This window comes from Microcaecilia unicolor, chromosome 7 (assembly GCF_901765095.1).
Source record: "Microcaecilia unicolor chromosome 7, aMicUni1.1, whole genome shotgun sequence".
Taxonomy (NCBI): domain Eukaryota; kingdom Metazoa; phylum Chordata; class Amphibia; order Gymnophiona; family Siphonopidae; genus Microcaecilia; species Microcaecilia unicolor.
The window spans coordinates 290,072,355-290,090,055 of NC_044037.1; the positions used below are offsets into that span (position 1 = coordinate 290,072,355).

General features: G+C 46.5%; 1 protein-coding gene across 1 annotated transcript in view; it reads right to left on the minus strand.

The window, feature by feature from the left end:
- Positions 1–372: 372 nt before the first annotated feature.
- LOC115474773 (ras-related protein M-Ras) overlaps positions 373–17,701 on the minus strand; it is a 132,783-nt gene continuing 115,454 nt past the window's right edge. Inside the window, exon 6 of the mRNA XM_030210429.1 lies at positions 373–889. Coding sequence (XP_030066289.1) covers positions 784–889 — 106 coding nt within the window. The 3' untranslated portion in view covers positions 373–783. The remainder of the gene's footprint in view (positions 890–17,701) is intronic.

The following is a 17,701-nucleotide window of genomic DNA, read 5'->3' on the forward strand; positions in this document are numbered from 1 at the left end:
GGGTTAACAAAAAGGCCTTGTCTACATAACCTCCCCCTAAACTACCAGATGGAGGAGAGGAATGCTAAAGTCCTGTGAGAAAAACGGTATGTTTTATTTCTTTGTCTCCCCTGTGTTTATGGAGTGCAAGCTGGCGGCCCTCCAGGCTTTGACACAAAGTCTGACGTCACCCAGCAGCTGGACTGCATTTTCCTTTCCAACCTACTCGTTTCATTTTGTGATAAATCGTAACGCTGGCATCCGTGAAGCACTTCACTGCAGAAAAATGAGTGAAGCTCTGGGTTCCAGCTCAAATGTACAGGGGGTACTCTTTGAAAAGATGTCAGATTTGGGAACTCCCCCCCCCCCCCCGAAACACTCCCCCCCCCCACAACAATACACACACAAACAAAAAGTGGCATGTTCTGCTGGCTGTTCTCCACTGTTGATTCCTGAGGGTCAGATTCCGTTAAAAAATCCATATATGTTCTGCCGACTTTCACACAGCAAGGAAGAGGCTGGGAAAAGGACCTGCCACTGACTTTTCTGAAACTTTGGCTGTGCCAGTGTTGCTGCGACTTCAGATGTAGGCAATCAGCAAAAAGGGTTCCTCAAAATCCATACCCCCTCCCCAAATGCTCTGCTTGTCAGTTAGGAATCCGAGGCAGCTGGCCATGTTCTAAGCATGCCTGCGGTCCTGGGGGGTCTTTCCAGCACAGCACCGAGAGCGGCACTTTGAAACGTTCCAGCGCAGCTCAGGCAAGGCCAGTGCGTCAGCAACAGCAGGCGGGCGACAGGGATCCATCATAAGATTACGCACTGCAGTTTAAGTTTATGGGAACCAGGAGCCCGGTCTCCTCGCCACTTGGTTTTTTTCTTCCTGTTCTGGCTCTTCTCTGGGACTTGTTGCCTGTGGAGGTGTGAAAGACAAGAGAGATCAGAACTTGTATTGGTGCACTCAGCTCACGCAGTCTCCTGTCTCCAGCTCCTTCCCTCCCACCCGAACTGGTGCTGGTTCATTGTGCTCGCACTCTCCAACCCCCTTCCCCTCACTTAGAAGTGGGAGAGGGAAGGCCCCTCTGCTCCCCTCTGATTAACTGACTCTGCCCAGATCCTGCCCTGTCCTGATGCCCACCTCTGCGATCCATCCTGCCCAGCACGGCAGCAAGGAAAAGTTTTCTTCACTCAACGTGTAATTAAACTCTGGAATTCGTTGCCAGAGAATGTGGTAAAGGCGGTTAGCTTAGCGGAATTTAAAAAAAGGTTTAGGCAGTTTCCTAAAGGAAAAGTCCATAGACCATTATTAAATGGACTTGGGGGAAATCCTCTATTTCCGGGATAAGCAGTATAAAATGTTTTGTATGTTTTTGGGGATCTTGCCGGGTATTTGTGCCCTGGATTGGCCACTGTTGGAAACAGGATGCTGGGCTCGATGGACCTTTGGTCTTTCCCAGTATGGCAATACTTATGTACTTATGGATAAATAGAACCCAGAGCCTGCCCCAGGGTCCCATCCCACCTCTTGCAGGCTTTCCTGTTGCATGGAAACTCTGGAATGGGTAGGTCCAGCACTTTATTTCATTACCAGTATTGCTGCTATGCTGTGCCAGCTGGATCACTGAAGAGGACTGTTACAGTGGCCAAATTCAGAGTGTGGTATGCAGTGGAGGCAAAGCTACGGCACCCTGCCAAAATTCAGCAGCAGCAGAACTTACTTAATGCCTGAATTCAGGTCTTCTTGGACCACCATCTTTTCCCTCAGCCAGCACCATACCCAAGGGCTGTGTGAGCAAAATCTAGAGCAGTGCGTCTCAACCCCATCCTTAAAGTACACCTAGTCCCAAGGGGGCCGACCTTCTGAGTGGGAGATTTAGGACCTGCCCATAGTTCTGCCCCACTCCACCCAGCCCTGGCACACACCAATTCACAGCCCGGGGCACCAGAAGTAGCTTCCCCTCCGAGCGTCAGGCGACGCCTTCATAAAATGTCATCCCCTGCTGTCCGTGGGACCAGAGCAGCAGGAGCTGATGTTTTATGAAGGTATTTCCTGCTGTCGCTGGAAAGGAAGGCTGTTCAGCGGGAGATCCTGGTTCCCCGGTGGGAGTGCGGGAGACGACCCGCAAAAGGGAGAGTCTGAAAGCGGGAGACTTGGAAGGTCTGGTCCCATCAGGTTTCCAGGATATCCACCATGAATATGCATGAGATAGATTTACATACCTTGGAGGCAGTGCATGCAAATCCATCCGATGCATATTCATGGTGGATATCCTGGAAACCTGATGGGACTAGGTGTGCCTCAAAGACTGGGGTTGAGAAGCACCGATCCAGGGGGTCACAAAAATTGCTTCCAGTCCACCGTCTCCTCTCATTGCTGATGCAAAGCGTGCGGGGTGGGGGTGGAGACAGCGGACGAGCTGCTCAGGATGCAACTATATTTATTGCATTTGTATCCCACATTTTCCCACCTATTTGCGGGTTCAGTGTGGCTTACAATACGTTTTGAATACTGGAAATACAAATGGTCATAATACGATTATGGGTACAATGTGAAGAGTTGTGATGGTTGATATGGTCCTGCACTCAGCTCTCATGGTGTATGTTGGGTCCGTTGGTGAAGCGGAGCATCTGTTATTACCCTCTCGGCTTGTTATCCTGTCCACCAGCCTAACCGAGACTTTGCGAGTCAAGACCTGATCTTAGACTTTTTCCTTCCTTCCTCCTTTTTTTGCTATCCTCTCCCTGCCTACTTATTAATTTGTTTTCAGATTGTATTTATATTCCCTTCTTCCCTTTCTCTCTCCGTTCCTTCTACCCTTCCACTGCTCATTGTATTTGATTTAATTTTTATTTTATTAGTTCATTGTAAGCCGCTTTGGGGCTGCAACACTGTGGCAAAAGGCGGGGTATAAATGACCTAAAATAAATAAAATAAATAAATGTGTGTATTCGTTTTCTATATGTGTTTCTTCATTTTCATCTGTATTACGGAAAACCAAGAGCGTTCACTACCCCCTCACTTTGTACGGCTGGCAGATCTAATCCATTTTAAAGAATCAGTGCCCACATCATTCAAAACAGCAGAGAAAGAAGTTAAGGTCCATTGAGTCTGCCCACCTTTTTATTTTATTTTATTATAGAACAAATCAACAGATCAGGTGAAAGACATCACAACAAGTTTACATAAACATTACATATACTTTCACGTAATGTATCCTTGGTTGCATCAAAGCTACTGGTCATGCAAAAACATCCCTCCCTTCTTTCTATAAATGTTACATGACTATCTGGTTGACTATTAAGCCCAACTCAAAATTAAATCCTAACATTTTACCATGATATTTTTCATTCTTGTCTTGCTGGACTTCTTGCAACTTTTTACTTCTCTATATTTATATGTTATTGCAATTCTGGTCACCGCATCTCAAAAAAGATATAGTGGAATTAGAAAAGGTGCAGAGAAGGGAGACAAAAATGATAAAGGGGATGGGACGACTTCCCTATGAGGAAAGGCTAAAGTGGCTAGGGCTCTTCAGCTTGGAGAAGAGACGGCTGAGGGGAGATATGATAGAGGTCCATAAAATGAGTGGAGTGGAATGGTAGACGTGAATCGTTTGTTTATTTTTTCCAAAAATACTAGACTAGGAGGCATGCGATGAAGCTACGAAGTAGTAAATTAGTAGTGTCAAAAGAAAACTAATTATTACTATTAATATTGGTATCATTTCAGTTCTCTTCACAAGTAGTCACCATTTTCTCTTCCCCTCTTCAGTACAGTTGCTATATGCAATGCTGTGTCCCACCAGAATTTAGTTATTCATTCATTCCCCTTGATTTGTCGTCAACAATCCAAAGTAAACGTACAATCCAAAAAACATACAGCATCCAGGCAATAAAACAAGGTACACTTAGAAAACCCCATACAAGCAGGCGTTATGCCCCCAAATAATCCAAATCTTACAACTGCCTCATCTAAAATTCTAAGCCTACAACCATCTCTTAAGTTTATTTCTCCTAAAAACTAAACGACTAGGCTGTAGCTGATCTCCAAATATTAGACTGTTCCAAAACTAGAGTAAAAACAACTAATGGCCTGCTGCCCGATACATGCCAGGATTACAGATTTTTTTTTGTTGCATTTGTACCCCGCGCTTTCCCACTCATGGCAGGCTCAATGCAGCTTACATGGGGCAATGGAGGGTTAAGTGACTTGCCCAGAGTCACAAGGAGCTGCCTGTGCCTAAATTGGGAATCGAACTCAGTTCCTCAGGACCAAAGTCCACCACTCTAACCACTAGGCCACTCCTCCACTGTTGCTACTATTGGAGATTCTACATGGAATGTTGCTATTCCACTAGCAACATTCCATGTAGAAGTCGGCCCTTGCAGATCACCAATGTGGCCGCGCAGGCTTCTGCGAGTCTGACGTCCTGCACGTACGTGCAGGACGTCAGACTCACAGAAACAGAAGCCTGCGCAGCCTTCTACATGGAATGTTGCTAGTGGAATAGCAACATTCCATGTAGAATCTCCAATAGTAGCAACATTCCATGTACAATCTCCAATAGTATCTATTTTATTTTTGTTACATTTCTACCCTGCGCTTTCCCTCTCATGGCAGGCTCAATGCAGCTTACATGGGGCAATGGAGGGTTAAGTGACTTGCCCAGAGTCACAAGGAGCTGCCTGTGCCTGAAGTGGGAATCGAACTCAGTTCCTCAGTTCCCCAGGACCAAAGTCCACCACCCTAACCACTAGGCCACTCCTCAGTACTTGTGAAGAAGATCTTCGTGTTCGGCCCGATACACGATGAAATGGCAAATCTGTCAAGTACCTAAGGGCTGGTGGATGAAGACATTTATGGTAAATCATTTTTATTGCAACAAAAAGATATCACATTGTTACAAAAACGCAATAATCATAACTTGTTTTATACAAACTTCCCCCCCCAACCAACCCCTTCCCTTCCCCCTTTTCCCCCCCTGCTCATCCTCCCCCCTCCCAACTCCCTTATGCAGAATCCACAGAGTACCATTAGTAGTTCAGTAGTCTACTCCTAGCTGACGGGGACAATGTGTTGAAAAAGGGGCTCCATACAACTTGAAATTGTAATCCAGCTTTGGAGTTAAAGTCCACTATCCCCACTCTCTCCAACCTCAATAATGTTATCATGCGCGTCCTCCACTGACTTTGTGTGGGGCATCGCCGAGATAGCCATCCAGCCATGATCACTTGTTTGGCAACTATAATTGCTTTCTTGACAAAAATTGTAAACCCTGGTGGGACTGGATAGATGAATTTTGGGTGTCCCAGCAATAACCCAGAGTCACACTTCCACTTTGCTGACCAAAGACTAGAGGAATATTGGATCAAAAATGACCAGAATCTCACCACCTCCCTGCAACTCCAGAGCATATGTCCCAGCGTGGCTCCAACTTCTCTGCATTTGGGGCATTCTCCCCATGCAGAGAGCCCCATGTGGAAAGCTCTTCTCGGGGATATGTATAAGCGGAGTGCTATTTTATATTGCAATTCCCAATGGATAGTCATGCTGGATTGTTTCCGCATTCTTAACAGATGTTCTTTAAGTTGAGACACCGTCAAATCTAACTTTATGTCATTTTTCCACATGTCTAGTAGTTTATTGTAATCTAGTTCTTCTGCTGTATCTCTAATATGTCTGTGATGGAACTTAAGTGGAACCCTTTGCTGTGCCGTGAGAGAAAAAGCCGAGGTTAGCTCCTCTTGGACGTCCTCTGCCAAGTCCTCCCACGGCAAAGACTGCACATAGTGCCTCAGCTGGAGGTAATGAAATTCATCCGAGGGACGTAAAGAGTATTCTTTCTGTAATTCTGGAAAAGATTTGATTTTGCCTTCAGGGGTAAGGACATGTAATAAATATCGCATCCCACTGCGTCCCCATCTCTCAAATGCTGGATATAGTAGGCCAGCCTCAAAGGCCGGGTTTCCACATATGGGTAGATAAGGAGTGGTCCTTGCTGAAAAGTTGTGAAGTTTACAAATCCACTTCCACACCAGTCTCGCTGTCTTCATTATTCCAGAAACCCTCAAGATATAAGGTATCTGGGGCCCCCCTACATGTAAGTAGGTGCTAAAGTGTATTTCAGGGTGCAGCTGTAGCTCAATTGCTGTATTTGTAAAATCCTGAGATCCTCTGAACCAGTCGTTCACATGGCGCATGCCACTAGCCACTGTCATAAATTTGATGTTCAAGAGTCCCAGACCACCATATTCTGTCGGGGTACACAGCACTGAGTACGGGAGACGTGGCTTCTTCCCTCTCCATAGGAAGGTTTGCACTGTTTTTATCAGTAGTTGCTCGTCGGTCCTCTTTAAGAAGAGTGGGAGGGTCTGAAATGTATACAGCCATCTAGGAACTATGACCATATTAACCAGAGCGATTCGTCCCATTAGAGAGAGTGGCAACGCCTTCCAGGCCAACAACTGTTTTTTAGTATCTCGCAAAAGCCGTAGTACATTGAGGTCATAAAGTTTGGACAAGTCCATGGGGATATAGACTCCCAGATAAGTCAGCGAAGTCTGCGCCCATTGTAGTGGAAAGTTCCAGGCCATGTAGTTTGTATCTCCGGGAACATCGGAAGTGCCATGGATTTGTGTAGGTTTAATTGGAAGCCAGAGAGGTTCCCATATTGTTCAATAATCTTTAGTAGTCGCCCTAGGGTTCTGGAGGGCTCCCCCAGCACCACCAGTAAATCATCTGCATAGGCCAGAATTTTTATAGTATGACCCACTAAAGTAACCCCTTGAAGGTCTGGAGCTGCAAGGACCATTCGTATCAGGGGCTCCAGAGACAATAGAAACAGCAGGGGAGACAGGGGGCAGCCCTGCCTGGTGCCCCTGTAAATCTGAAACTCTGGTTCCCTGATACCATTCACCAATACGCTCGCTCTGGGTTGGCAGTAAAGAGTTCCTACTGCCCGTGTAAACCATCCCCTTATACCCATCATTTCCAGCGTTTGAAACATAAAGTCCCACCCAACTCTGTCGAAAGCTTTCTCAGCGTCAAGGCTCAGAATAAGGGTGGATACTTTGTTCTGCCTACTTGCTGCCATCGCCAATAGGAGCTTTCTAACATTATGTACCGCCTGCCGGCCTCTCACAAATCCCACCTGCTCTGTGCCTATTAGTGAAGGCAAGCATTGCGCCAATCTGTCTGCCATCATTTTCGCCATTAATTTTGTGTCTACATTTAATAGCGATATCGGTCTATAGGATTCCACTTTATCTAAGGGCTTCCCTGGTTTAGGAATGAGCGTTATCAGCGCTGTGTTCGCATATCTTGGAAAACTCCCTTCCTCAATAACCTCTTGGAAATATTCCAGGAGTGCTGCCAAGGCTTTACCGGGCAGAATTTTATAATATTCCCCAGAAAAACCGTCTGGGCCCGGTGCAGACCGCAATTTTAACGCTTTGACCCCCTTCTGCAGCTCAGACATTGTCAGTGGTTGGTTTAAAGTTTCCAGCTGCTCCTCCGTTAATTTGGGGAGGTCTATTTGCTGTAAATAATCTCGTATTGCATGCGCAGTTGGGGGTAATTGCTTTTGATATAAAGTGGTAAAATACTCTGTAAACGCCTGTCCTATCTTTCTATTGTCAGTTATGAGATCTCCCTTGTGATTTTTTAAAGAGGTCACTGTCCGTGGACCACCTATAGTTTTAATTAATCGTCCCATCATTCTGCCTACTTTATTCCCAAACCTCTGCAATTTGTATTTATAAAATTGAGTGGATTTCACCTCCTTCTCATGTAGCAGACTATTTAATGCTACTTGAGTGGTTTTTAGATTTTCCAGGGTAACCAACGAGGGATGATGTAAGTGTATCTTTTTCGCCCGCTGCAGCTGGCGTTCTAAGTGTAATATGCTAGCTGCTTTCCGTTTGTTCCTAACACTACAGTAAGCTATAACAGCGCCCCGCAAAACTGCCTTTGAGGCTGACCAGAACAACTCAGGTTGAAGATCTGCATGCATGCCATTATGCTCTATGTATTGTTCCCAGTGCTTCTGCACGTGCGCTCGTAAGTGCGGGTCAGAGTACAAATGAGCCGGGTATCTCCATCCCGTCCCCCCCCTAAACTCAGACCTAAGCTTAAGGTCTACCCACACCAGGGCATGGTCGGATATTTCTTCGGGGCCTATAGTTGCTGCCTCTACCAAATGAAATAAGGGACGAGCCAACATAACATAGTCTATCCTGGCATGAGTGCCATGTGCCCTTGACCTATGTGTATAGTCACTCTCCCCGGGGTGTAGCACTCTCCACGCGTCTACTAAATCTAGTGTTTTGTTAAACATTTGGAACTCTCGCGCCCTCGTCCCTCGGTAATAGGAGGCCATGGTGTTAGTGCAATCTTGACGAGGGTCTATAACCGCATTAAAGTCCCCTACTACTATCAAATCCCCTCCCCCACTCTGCAAACATTTCCCGGCCAGATCTTTAAAGAATGTAGCATCAAAATTATTGGGCCCATATAATACCAGCAGCAACAAGTTCCTCCCTTCTAACCACACTTTTAACAGAATGAAATCCCCTCTATCCCCCTTGTCCAAAACTGTGGCTTTATAGGGGAGTCCTTTTCGAAATAGTACAGCAACTCCCCCCTTCCTACCTCGAGACGGGGCAGCAAATACTTCACTAACCCATGATTTTTGCAGTTTTAAGTGTTCTTTCTCTGTGAGGCGGGTTTCCTGCAGGCATGCCACATCAGCTTTATGCCTTTTCAGTGCAGTTAGGATCTTAGATCTTTTAATAGGGGAGCTTATACCTCCTACATTCCAAGTTACAATTCTAGTGGACATATTTACTGGATTTACCAATTTTAGTGATCTCGCCTCTCTTCTCTACGGTCTTTCGCTGTTCCTTAACTGTGAGGTCCCCCCAACTCCCAGGCCACTCACCCCAACTACCGGATTTGCCTGCGTGTTCCGTGCAACTCCATTGGTCCCTGACATTCATCAATTTTAAACTTCTGGTACTCTTTGATTTTAAACTCAATAACATCCTAAATCCCCATCCCCCCCTTATCCCCCACCATTCCTTCCGCCCTTTTGCCATTATCCAGACTCAAACCTGCGTCTGGGTACGGCTAGAGTCCACCTGAGTAGCGGGGAGCCCTCCCCCCCGTATGATTTATAATTTCTGTACTTACTGCTGCTGCTATATATATTATGCTCTGACTCACAGCAAGCTCTATAAGTATTTCAATCTCCCTCAGAGATGCCCTTCTCCTGCAATCCAGACTTGGCTTCCTCCGATGTTTTAAAGGTATGCCACTGTCCTTGTAACAGAACTTTCAGTGAGGCTGGGTACTGGAGCCTAAAGCGAATTTGCTTCTGTGCTAATAGTGAACATATCTGATGGAATTTTTTCCGTTGCTCCTGTACGCCGAAGGAGTAGTCCTGGAACATCAAAATTGGGCGCCCCTCATGTGTTAGATCTCCCCTCCTGATTTTAAATCCATTCAGTATTTCCATTTTAGAGCGGTAGTTGAGCACTCGTGCCACTATAACACGAGGCCTCTTTTGACTGTCCGTTTTGCGTCCCACGCGATGTGCGCGCTCAAGTACTAAAGGCCCAAGGGAGTCTGATAAAGCCAATTCCTTAGATAACCAGTCTGTGAGCCAAGGCACTAAGTTTCTGTCCGAAATGTTTTCCGAGATGCCTACAATTCGCACATTGTTCCTCCTGGAACGATTTTCTAGGTCCTCTAGTTTATCGTAATGTTCCTGGAGCTGATGTTTGATTTCGCGGATATCAACATTATAGGCCTGCGAGTCGTCTTCAAGAGCCGAAATCCGCACTGAAAGATCCTCTGTGCGGGTCTCCAGTCCCTCCAACTTAGCGTGGAAAGCGTCGATTTTTTGTTCCATAGTGTCCCATTTAGGCTGCCAGGCTTTCACCACCGCGGCTGTTAGTTGCTCTAACTGCGACGTCGAAAATGCTTGCTCGCATTGCTGTGGTTCGCCCGCCATTTTAGAATCAGGGGTAGGTAACTTAACCTTTTCTTTCTCTTTTTTTCCGGTCCGAAGCGCCATTCCAATCGGGGTTTTGTTCAAGTATTTGTCCATGCAGTTATGCTGTATCCAGTGGGTATTTTTTAATGTTTTTGAGCAGTATTTATAGGAATACGGGGTTAGGGCCCACGAGCTGCAGCACTGCACGTCTGCTCAGCTCATCGCATCACGTGGACTCCCCGGATGAAGACATTTAAAGATAACAGACACTTTAAACAGAATCCAAAGTACGTTACGAGCATTTCCTACGTTTTTTTTTTAATGCACATCCTGGAAGAGAGAGAGAGGATGGGCCATCAACTCTTTAGATGTTGAGGTGTTTCGAGAGACCCATTATAAATGATTTTAAATAAAAAGTGGAAGCCTGAGCTATCCTTCGTTCAAAACTTGGGAAAGAGAAGTCCTTAGATTAATGTATATCTTCATGTTGGGGGTGAAGGCTGACATCTAATCGTCCTTAGGCTTGTTTACCAGAGAAATGTTTGAACCACCAGGATTTCTTACATTCAGTGTCCTGTATATACTAAGTAGCTAAGAAGCATCAGCTTGGCACCAGTCCAGAAGTGAAATTGGACACATCAACATATCAGATCTTTTTCTAGGACTAAGTTTGGGGAGGAATGCAGTTGACATAGAGCCAATGGATTTTGGCATCCCAAATACATAATTTTTACACTTTTTTTAGCACTGAAGCTGAAGCGAAAAAAACAGTTCTCTAGGGCTGAAAAAAAAAAGATTAGAGACGGACCGAACAAACTGTGAGCAGCTTTGCCTTGGAGAAACTGGCACCAGGCAGACAGTGAGTCATTGTAGTGGACTTCATAATAAGCATTTCATGCCAATGTGAACACCACAGCCAGTTTGTACCATTCTAATACTGATTCCATTTGCAACAGAATTTGTGAGAATTATGTAGTCTTGCGATCATTGGCCAAGGAGTTTACAGCAGCTGCAGAAACTGACACAGCCTGGTCCGTTACTGCTTGTCACACATTTTCTACTAGAAAGCCAACAGGTTTTGGTTTCAGCTACCGGTAGCCAAAGCTTTCCAATCGCCCAGCGCACATGCTCTCAGGGCAAATCATTTATGAAGATTGACTTGTCAACCAGTAAAGCAGAAGCGACGTTTTAGGTTTTTACTTTAATGGCTCTGTTCTGTTCTTTGTGGACATATGCGCACAATGGCACGTGTTACTGTCTTGTTTAATATCATTGTTCTATTGGGACGGATATTCGATTGGATGCTCTTACTATGGCTAAATAAAATCAAGTTTATTAAAGTCTTGCTATACTAATCAAAGGGAGCCTTTCAGAGTGGTTTATAATGGTATACATAAAAATCAGTCAGACGATGGAAAAGAAATACATTTAATGAAAGGGAAGAGGAGAGAAGGGCAGTACAGAATGCTGATCACTCAGTCTGAATACCAATAGGCAGCGAAGGGCAGGTTACATAGTAACATAGTAAATGACGGCAGAAAAAGACCTGCACGGTCCATCCAGTCTGCCCAACAAGATAAACTCATATGTGCTACTTTTTGTGTATACCTTGATTTGTACCTGTCCTTTTCAGGGCACAGACCGTATAAGTCTGCCCAGCTCTATCCCCGCCTCCCAACCACCAGCCCCGCCTCCCACCACCGGCTCTGGCACAGACCGTATAAGTCTGCCCAGCACTATCCCCGCCTCCCAACCACCAGCCCCGCCTCCCACCACCGGCTCTGGCACAGACCGTATAAGTCTGCCCAGCACTATCCCCGCCTCCCAACCACCAGCCCCGCCTCCCACCACCGGCCCTGGCACAGACCATATGTCTGCCCAGCACTATCCCCGCCTCCCAACCACCAGCCCCGCCTCCCACCACCGGCTCTGGCACAGACCGTATAAGTCTGCCCAGCACTATCCCCCGCCTCCCAACCACCAGCCCCCCCCCCCACCCCCGCCCTGGCACAGACCATATGTCTGCCCAGCACTATCCCCGCCTCCCAACCACCAGCCCCGCCTCCCACCACCGGCTCTGGCACAGACCGTATAAGTCTGCCCAGCACTATCCCCGCCTCCCGCCACCGGCTCTGCCACCCAATCTCGGCTAGGTTATGGGTCATAGGCATCCTGGAAGGTGGATGCTTTAAAAAAGGCCCCGTTTCTCACAGAGGAGAGACAACAAATGGAAGGAATGAGTGAGAATCCAGCTGTACCGGATTTGCAAAACAAGGAAAGCCCACAAGTGGCTTCCAGGATAGGGCAAGCTTAACCCTGTGGTGTATCCTGGGTAGACAAGCATATAGGGCTCCCTATCATAACATAAATAGTTTTTAAAACTTCCTAAAGGGGCTCTTACTGGTTCTGACTGCAGAGGACAAGAAGTACTTGCTCACATCTCCTCCTGCTAACTGAAGGACCATGCATGGGTGGTGAGGAGAAAACCAAAAAGCGGGGCACTGAAGAAGGCTCAACAAAAGGACTTAAAATATAAACCCAAATTCATATAACATGTAAAATATAAAATAGTTTCTGTCCACAATCTTTTTAAAGACCATCTGATCCTATATGTAGCTGTTTTTGTTTCTAATCACTGAACCAACATTTTCAAGACTCCTGAGGCAGACACTTTAAGCCGAAACACGGTGTCGTGTCAAGTCTTCTAACAGCAACCAAAGAAGAGTCTTATCAAACATATAAATGGCAAGTGACCGACTCACCTGCAAATGCGCAGTAGAGGCTTCCCTCTCTGTCCCGCCCCCTCGCGTCAAGACGTGATGACGTCAGAGGGCGAAACGAGAGGGAAACGGAGTCGGACTGTCGGCCGCTGCCGCCTGGAAACCAACATCGTGCGCACCAACCTCCCCCCTCCCCCCGCCGCCGCCGCTCCCGCCCACCTCCGTATCGGGCCCCCTGCACTGACCTGACAGCGCCTCTCACCTCCGTGTGGAAGCGCTGCAGGCAGCAGCAGAGCGATCTGCTGCTGCTGCCTGCAGCGCTTTCACACGGAGGTGAGAGGCGCTGTCAGGTCAGTGCAGGGTGCCGGCACGGAGGGGGGGAGGGAGCGGCGGCGAGGAGGGTAGCTGGAAATCTCACCCGTTTTAACGGGCTTAACGGCTAGTATAGTAATAACTAAAAACTATTTTATATTTTACATGTTATGTGAATTAAATTACTGTTCTATATTTTAAGTCCCATTGTCTGCTGAGCCTTCTTCAGTCTCCCGCTTTTTGGTTTTCTGTTTGATTGCTAAGTGGGATTCCTGTGTTCAGCCACCACGTGATTTTTGGTCAGGAGGAAAGACAGACCGCTGAGCGAAGTGGTGGCTCCGGGCGCTTCCCCCATGACCACTTCTTTCAGCCAACTGACGACTTACCAGCACAAAAATCTGCCTTAGGGGGCCACTGAATAAACACATCAGATAGAGGCCATTCTAAACCTTTGGGCCCTAGGCACGTGCCTAGTTTACCTAGGCCTTAATCCTGCCCTGCTCCAGGAATCATACAGTTGATCAAAACTGGACCCGTCAATGGTTACGGAGAGGTGAACTCAAATCTAACTATGCAGGGCTGGTGTAAGGCTAATGAACACCACAGATAACTCTTCAGCCTTACACCTCCATCAGTTAATCAGCCTACCCCTTCCTAAGACTGATAATAAACAAAACAGGCATGCCATAACAATCCTACAAAGAGACAAAGCATAACAGGCCATAACAATCCTACTAAGACGCAAAACTGGACATCATACTTTAAAATATTAAACATATGACAAGAGTGACTATTTGAAAACTGACCAGCATGCCTGCAGGTGAAAACATGGGCTGATGGTTCCTGGAGTGTGTGCGGCTGTCAAGGTCTAACGCAAGAGTACTCAATGCCAGTCCTTGAAGGCCACAACACAGTTGAGTTTTTAGATTTCCCCAATGAATATGCATGCTCCTTAAAAATCAGCCAGGCAGAGTTTCCCATCACTAGTGAGTCTGAGATATTTGGAAATCAAAAATGAGGACGTTATAATGTCTTTGTATCGCTCCATGGGGCGACCGCACCTTCAATACTGGGCACAATTCTGGTCACCGCATCACAAAAAAGATATAGTGGAATTAGAAAAGGTACAGAGAAGGGCGAAAAAAAATGATGATGGGGACGGGACGACTTCCCTATGAGGAAAGGCTGAAACGGCTAGGCTCTTCAGTTTGGAGAAAAGACAGCTAAGGGGAGATCTGAAAGAGGTATAGAAAATAATGAGTGGAGTGGAACGGGTAGACATGAATCACTTGTTTACTCTTTCCAAAAATACTAGGACTAAGGGGTACGCAATGAAGCTACAAATTAGTAAGTTTAAGACGAATCAGAGAAAATATTTTTTCACTCAACGTGCAATTAAACTCTGGAGTTCGTTGCTAGAGAATGTAGTAAAAGCACTTAGTTTAGAAGGGTTTAAAAACAAGATTTGGATAGCTTCCTAAATGAAAAATCCATAAGCCTTTATTAAAATGGACTTGGGGAAAATCCATTGCTTATTTCTAGGATAAGCAGTATAAAATGTATTCTCTCTGCTGTGGTCTGCCATTGTGGAAGCAGGAAGTTAAATCAGAAAGGGGCAGACCATGGCAGAGTGAAGGTTCTGGTCAGCAGCAAACAGCCTATACCAGGACCCTGTATGGAGAAAGGAACTTTTGAGGTAAATGTTGGGGTGGGGGAGGGGTTCAGAGACAAGGGAAATGCTGGAGTGAGTGAGGGAGTGAGATGTCGGTCATGTAGGGAGGAAACACTGGGTCCCTCAACTGCTCTGGGCCCTCCCAATTGTCCGAATGGTCAGCCCCGCCTCCGATGTTTATTCTCTAGCACTATGAATTTCTGTCTTACCCTAGACATCATGGCTGGGACCTAGCACGCCACCTATGCTTTGCGATCTTTGCTCAGTGATGCACCCATGATTCACCCAACCTGACAGGATTTATTTACAACTCACCTGATCACGTCTAACCAGGTCATGGAAGGCTCTCTCAACGTTCAGAGGTGGGTCCTTGCACTCGTTTCTATATATGGAATCTGAAAAACAAGGGGCAAAAGAGTAAACTACTGAGACACTTATACCCTGATGTGGTGTGGAAATGTCTTTACATCTTTTCTAAAATCCAACTTGACCAGGTACTCTGCAGTATTTGAAGGTCATCTGGCAAGTGGTATTCTACATGCTGACAGGACTGGAGACCTTATTACACAGCATACTATTTCTCAGGTGTATAAAACAGCCTTCCCCTAAATTCTATATATGGCGCTCAAAATTGTGCATGCCATTTAATCAAATAGTGAGGCAATTAGCACCAATAATTGGGTACTAACAATTAGTGGCACCAATTGACAACAATAAGAATTTACATGTGCATCTTCCTAGTTCGGGTTCTATAAAGATGCGAGTGTAAAAATTTCCATTAAGATCCAAAAGGGGGTGTGGCCATAGGAGGGACATGGGTAGATCAAGGGCATTCTTAGAATTTGCACGCAGAGTTACAGAATAGGGTAGATCAGCGTCTAATTTAGGCACGAGGATTTACACCAGGTTTCAGTCCGCAGCACTAACCTCTAGGCTACTCCAGTGGCGTAGCCAGACAGCCAATTTTGGGTGGGCCAGAGCCCAAAGTGGGTGGGCACAAAATTTTCTCTCTGCCACGCCCCCTTCCTTCCCCTATTCTCCACCTCTCCCCCAGCACCTCCCAACTCAAAATAGAAACAGAAACACTTAGCTCATGAGGATCCCCAAGCACTATCAGCTGAAGATTTCCTCTGAAGACGGCCAGTACTCCATTTTACCAAGCTTGGCAGGCAGCAGCAGCAACTCCTTGAGCTACTGATGCGGCACCCCAGGCGTGCTTAGTTATTGGTGACTTGAGGATGTTGCCGCCGTCTGCTAAGCTTAGTAGAAGGAAGTTTTGGCTGCCGTTAGAGGAGGTCTTCAGCTTATGGGGCTTAGGGATCCCCTCCAGCCATAGCAAAAGGTCAGGACTGGTGTTGACATGCTAGAGCCCAGGGCAGAAAATAAGAAGGTTCCCCCCCCCCCTTCCCTCTTCTCCCTGTCTCCCCTCCAATCTCCCCAACCTGGCCATTGCAATCACACCAACAGACCCTCACCAAATACAGACAAGTGATCACAAATTAGAATAAAAATATGTAGGACAAAAAATTGAACTGGGAACCTTGGCATATACTGCAGGTTCTAGGTCAGTTCGCACCTAGGACAATTCCCACCCTTAACAATCATGAAACATCACAGTCTTAAATTTATCTCCTTCTCTTTACTCTCCAGATAGTTATTTTTTTTTTTTTGGGGGGGGGGGGGTGATGCCCTCCCCCCCAGCACACTCAAATATTACCTTTAAACACGCCAAATACCACACCAAAAAAATTAAAATAAGCCAATTCCAAATTAATACAGAGCATAAAATATTATATTAAAAACTTACACAAATATTACCAGCACATCCATGACATGCAACGACACTCCTCATAAAAAAAAATACGATGCATAAGAAACCCCCCCCCCCCCCCCCCAGCAAAACATCAACACAAACAAAAACTACATGCCAAAAGAACTAGCCAGGGGGGAACAGACCTAGGAGGGAATTGTCCAGGCAGGAATTGGTGGGTGGCAACCAGGGGCGTATCTGGAATCCGGCGGTAGGGGGGGCCAGAGCCAGAGAGGGGGGGCACATTTTTGCCTCCCCCCCCCCCCGCCTCTCTCCACCCCCTCCCCGCCGTCAACCCTCCCCCGCTGCTTACTTTTGCTGGCGGGGTCCGACCCGCAATCTCCATATTTCGGCTTCCTCCGTGGCCATGTGCTTCCAGGAAGTACGCTGCAGCGCTGATTCGTTGAATCTAGTTCGGCGTCTGATCGTGCTGGGACGTCAGACGCCGAACTGGATTCACGAATCAGCACTGCAGCGTTACTTCCTGGAAGCACATGGCCACGGAGGAACCGAAATATGGAGATTGCGGGTGGACCCCGCCAGCAAAAGTAAGCAGCGGGGAGGGTTGACGGCGGGGAGGGGGGCCAGGGCGAAATCTGCGGGGGCCCAGGCCCTGTGGCCCCACGCAGATACGCCCCTGGTGGCAACTAGCCACATACCATACTGCAACAGTGGAAAAATAAAAATAAAAATATAGTCTTTTTCTACTGAACACAATAAAGTGACATCCACTATGCACATTTCTCAAGCTATCATATTCAGTTAAGATTCAAAATAAAATGCCTTTTCTACCTTTGTTGTCTGGTCATTTTATTTTTCCATCATGTTGATCCAGTTTCTCTTTTGAACTTTCCAATCTTTCTGCTATTCTCCTTCAAGCAGCTGCTGTCCATTTGTCCCTCTCTTGTTCCATTCCCTCACTTCTCTTGCCTCTGACCTATTGACCTTTCCATTTTAGCTCTTTCCTCTGTTTTTTTTTCTTTTCTGCTCTCTGTCCACCCAAATTTTATCCTGGGTAACCCTTTTTCTTTTGTTTTACTTTTCAGATACCTTCAGATTTCCATTTCCTTTCCACACACTAGTTCTCCTATTCCCCATCTCTCTACTTCTCCAGCCATCCATTCCCTTCCATCTTCAATCTGTGACCCATTACCATATTTCTTTCCCCTGTAATCACCATCCTCCACGCGTTCATTCCTTGCCACCCTTGGCCTCT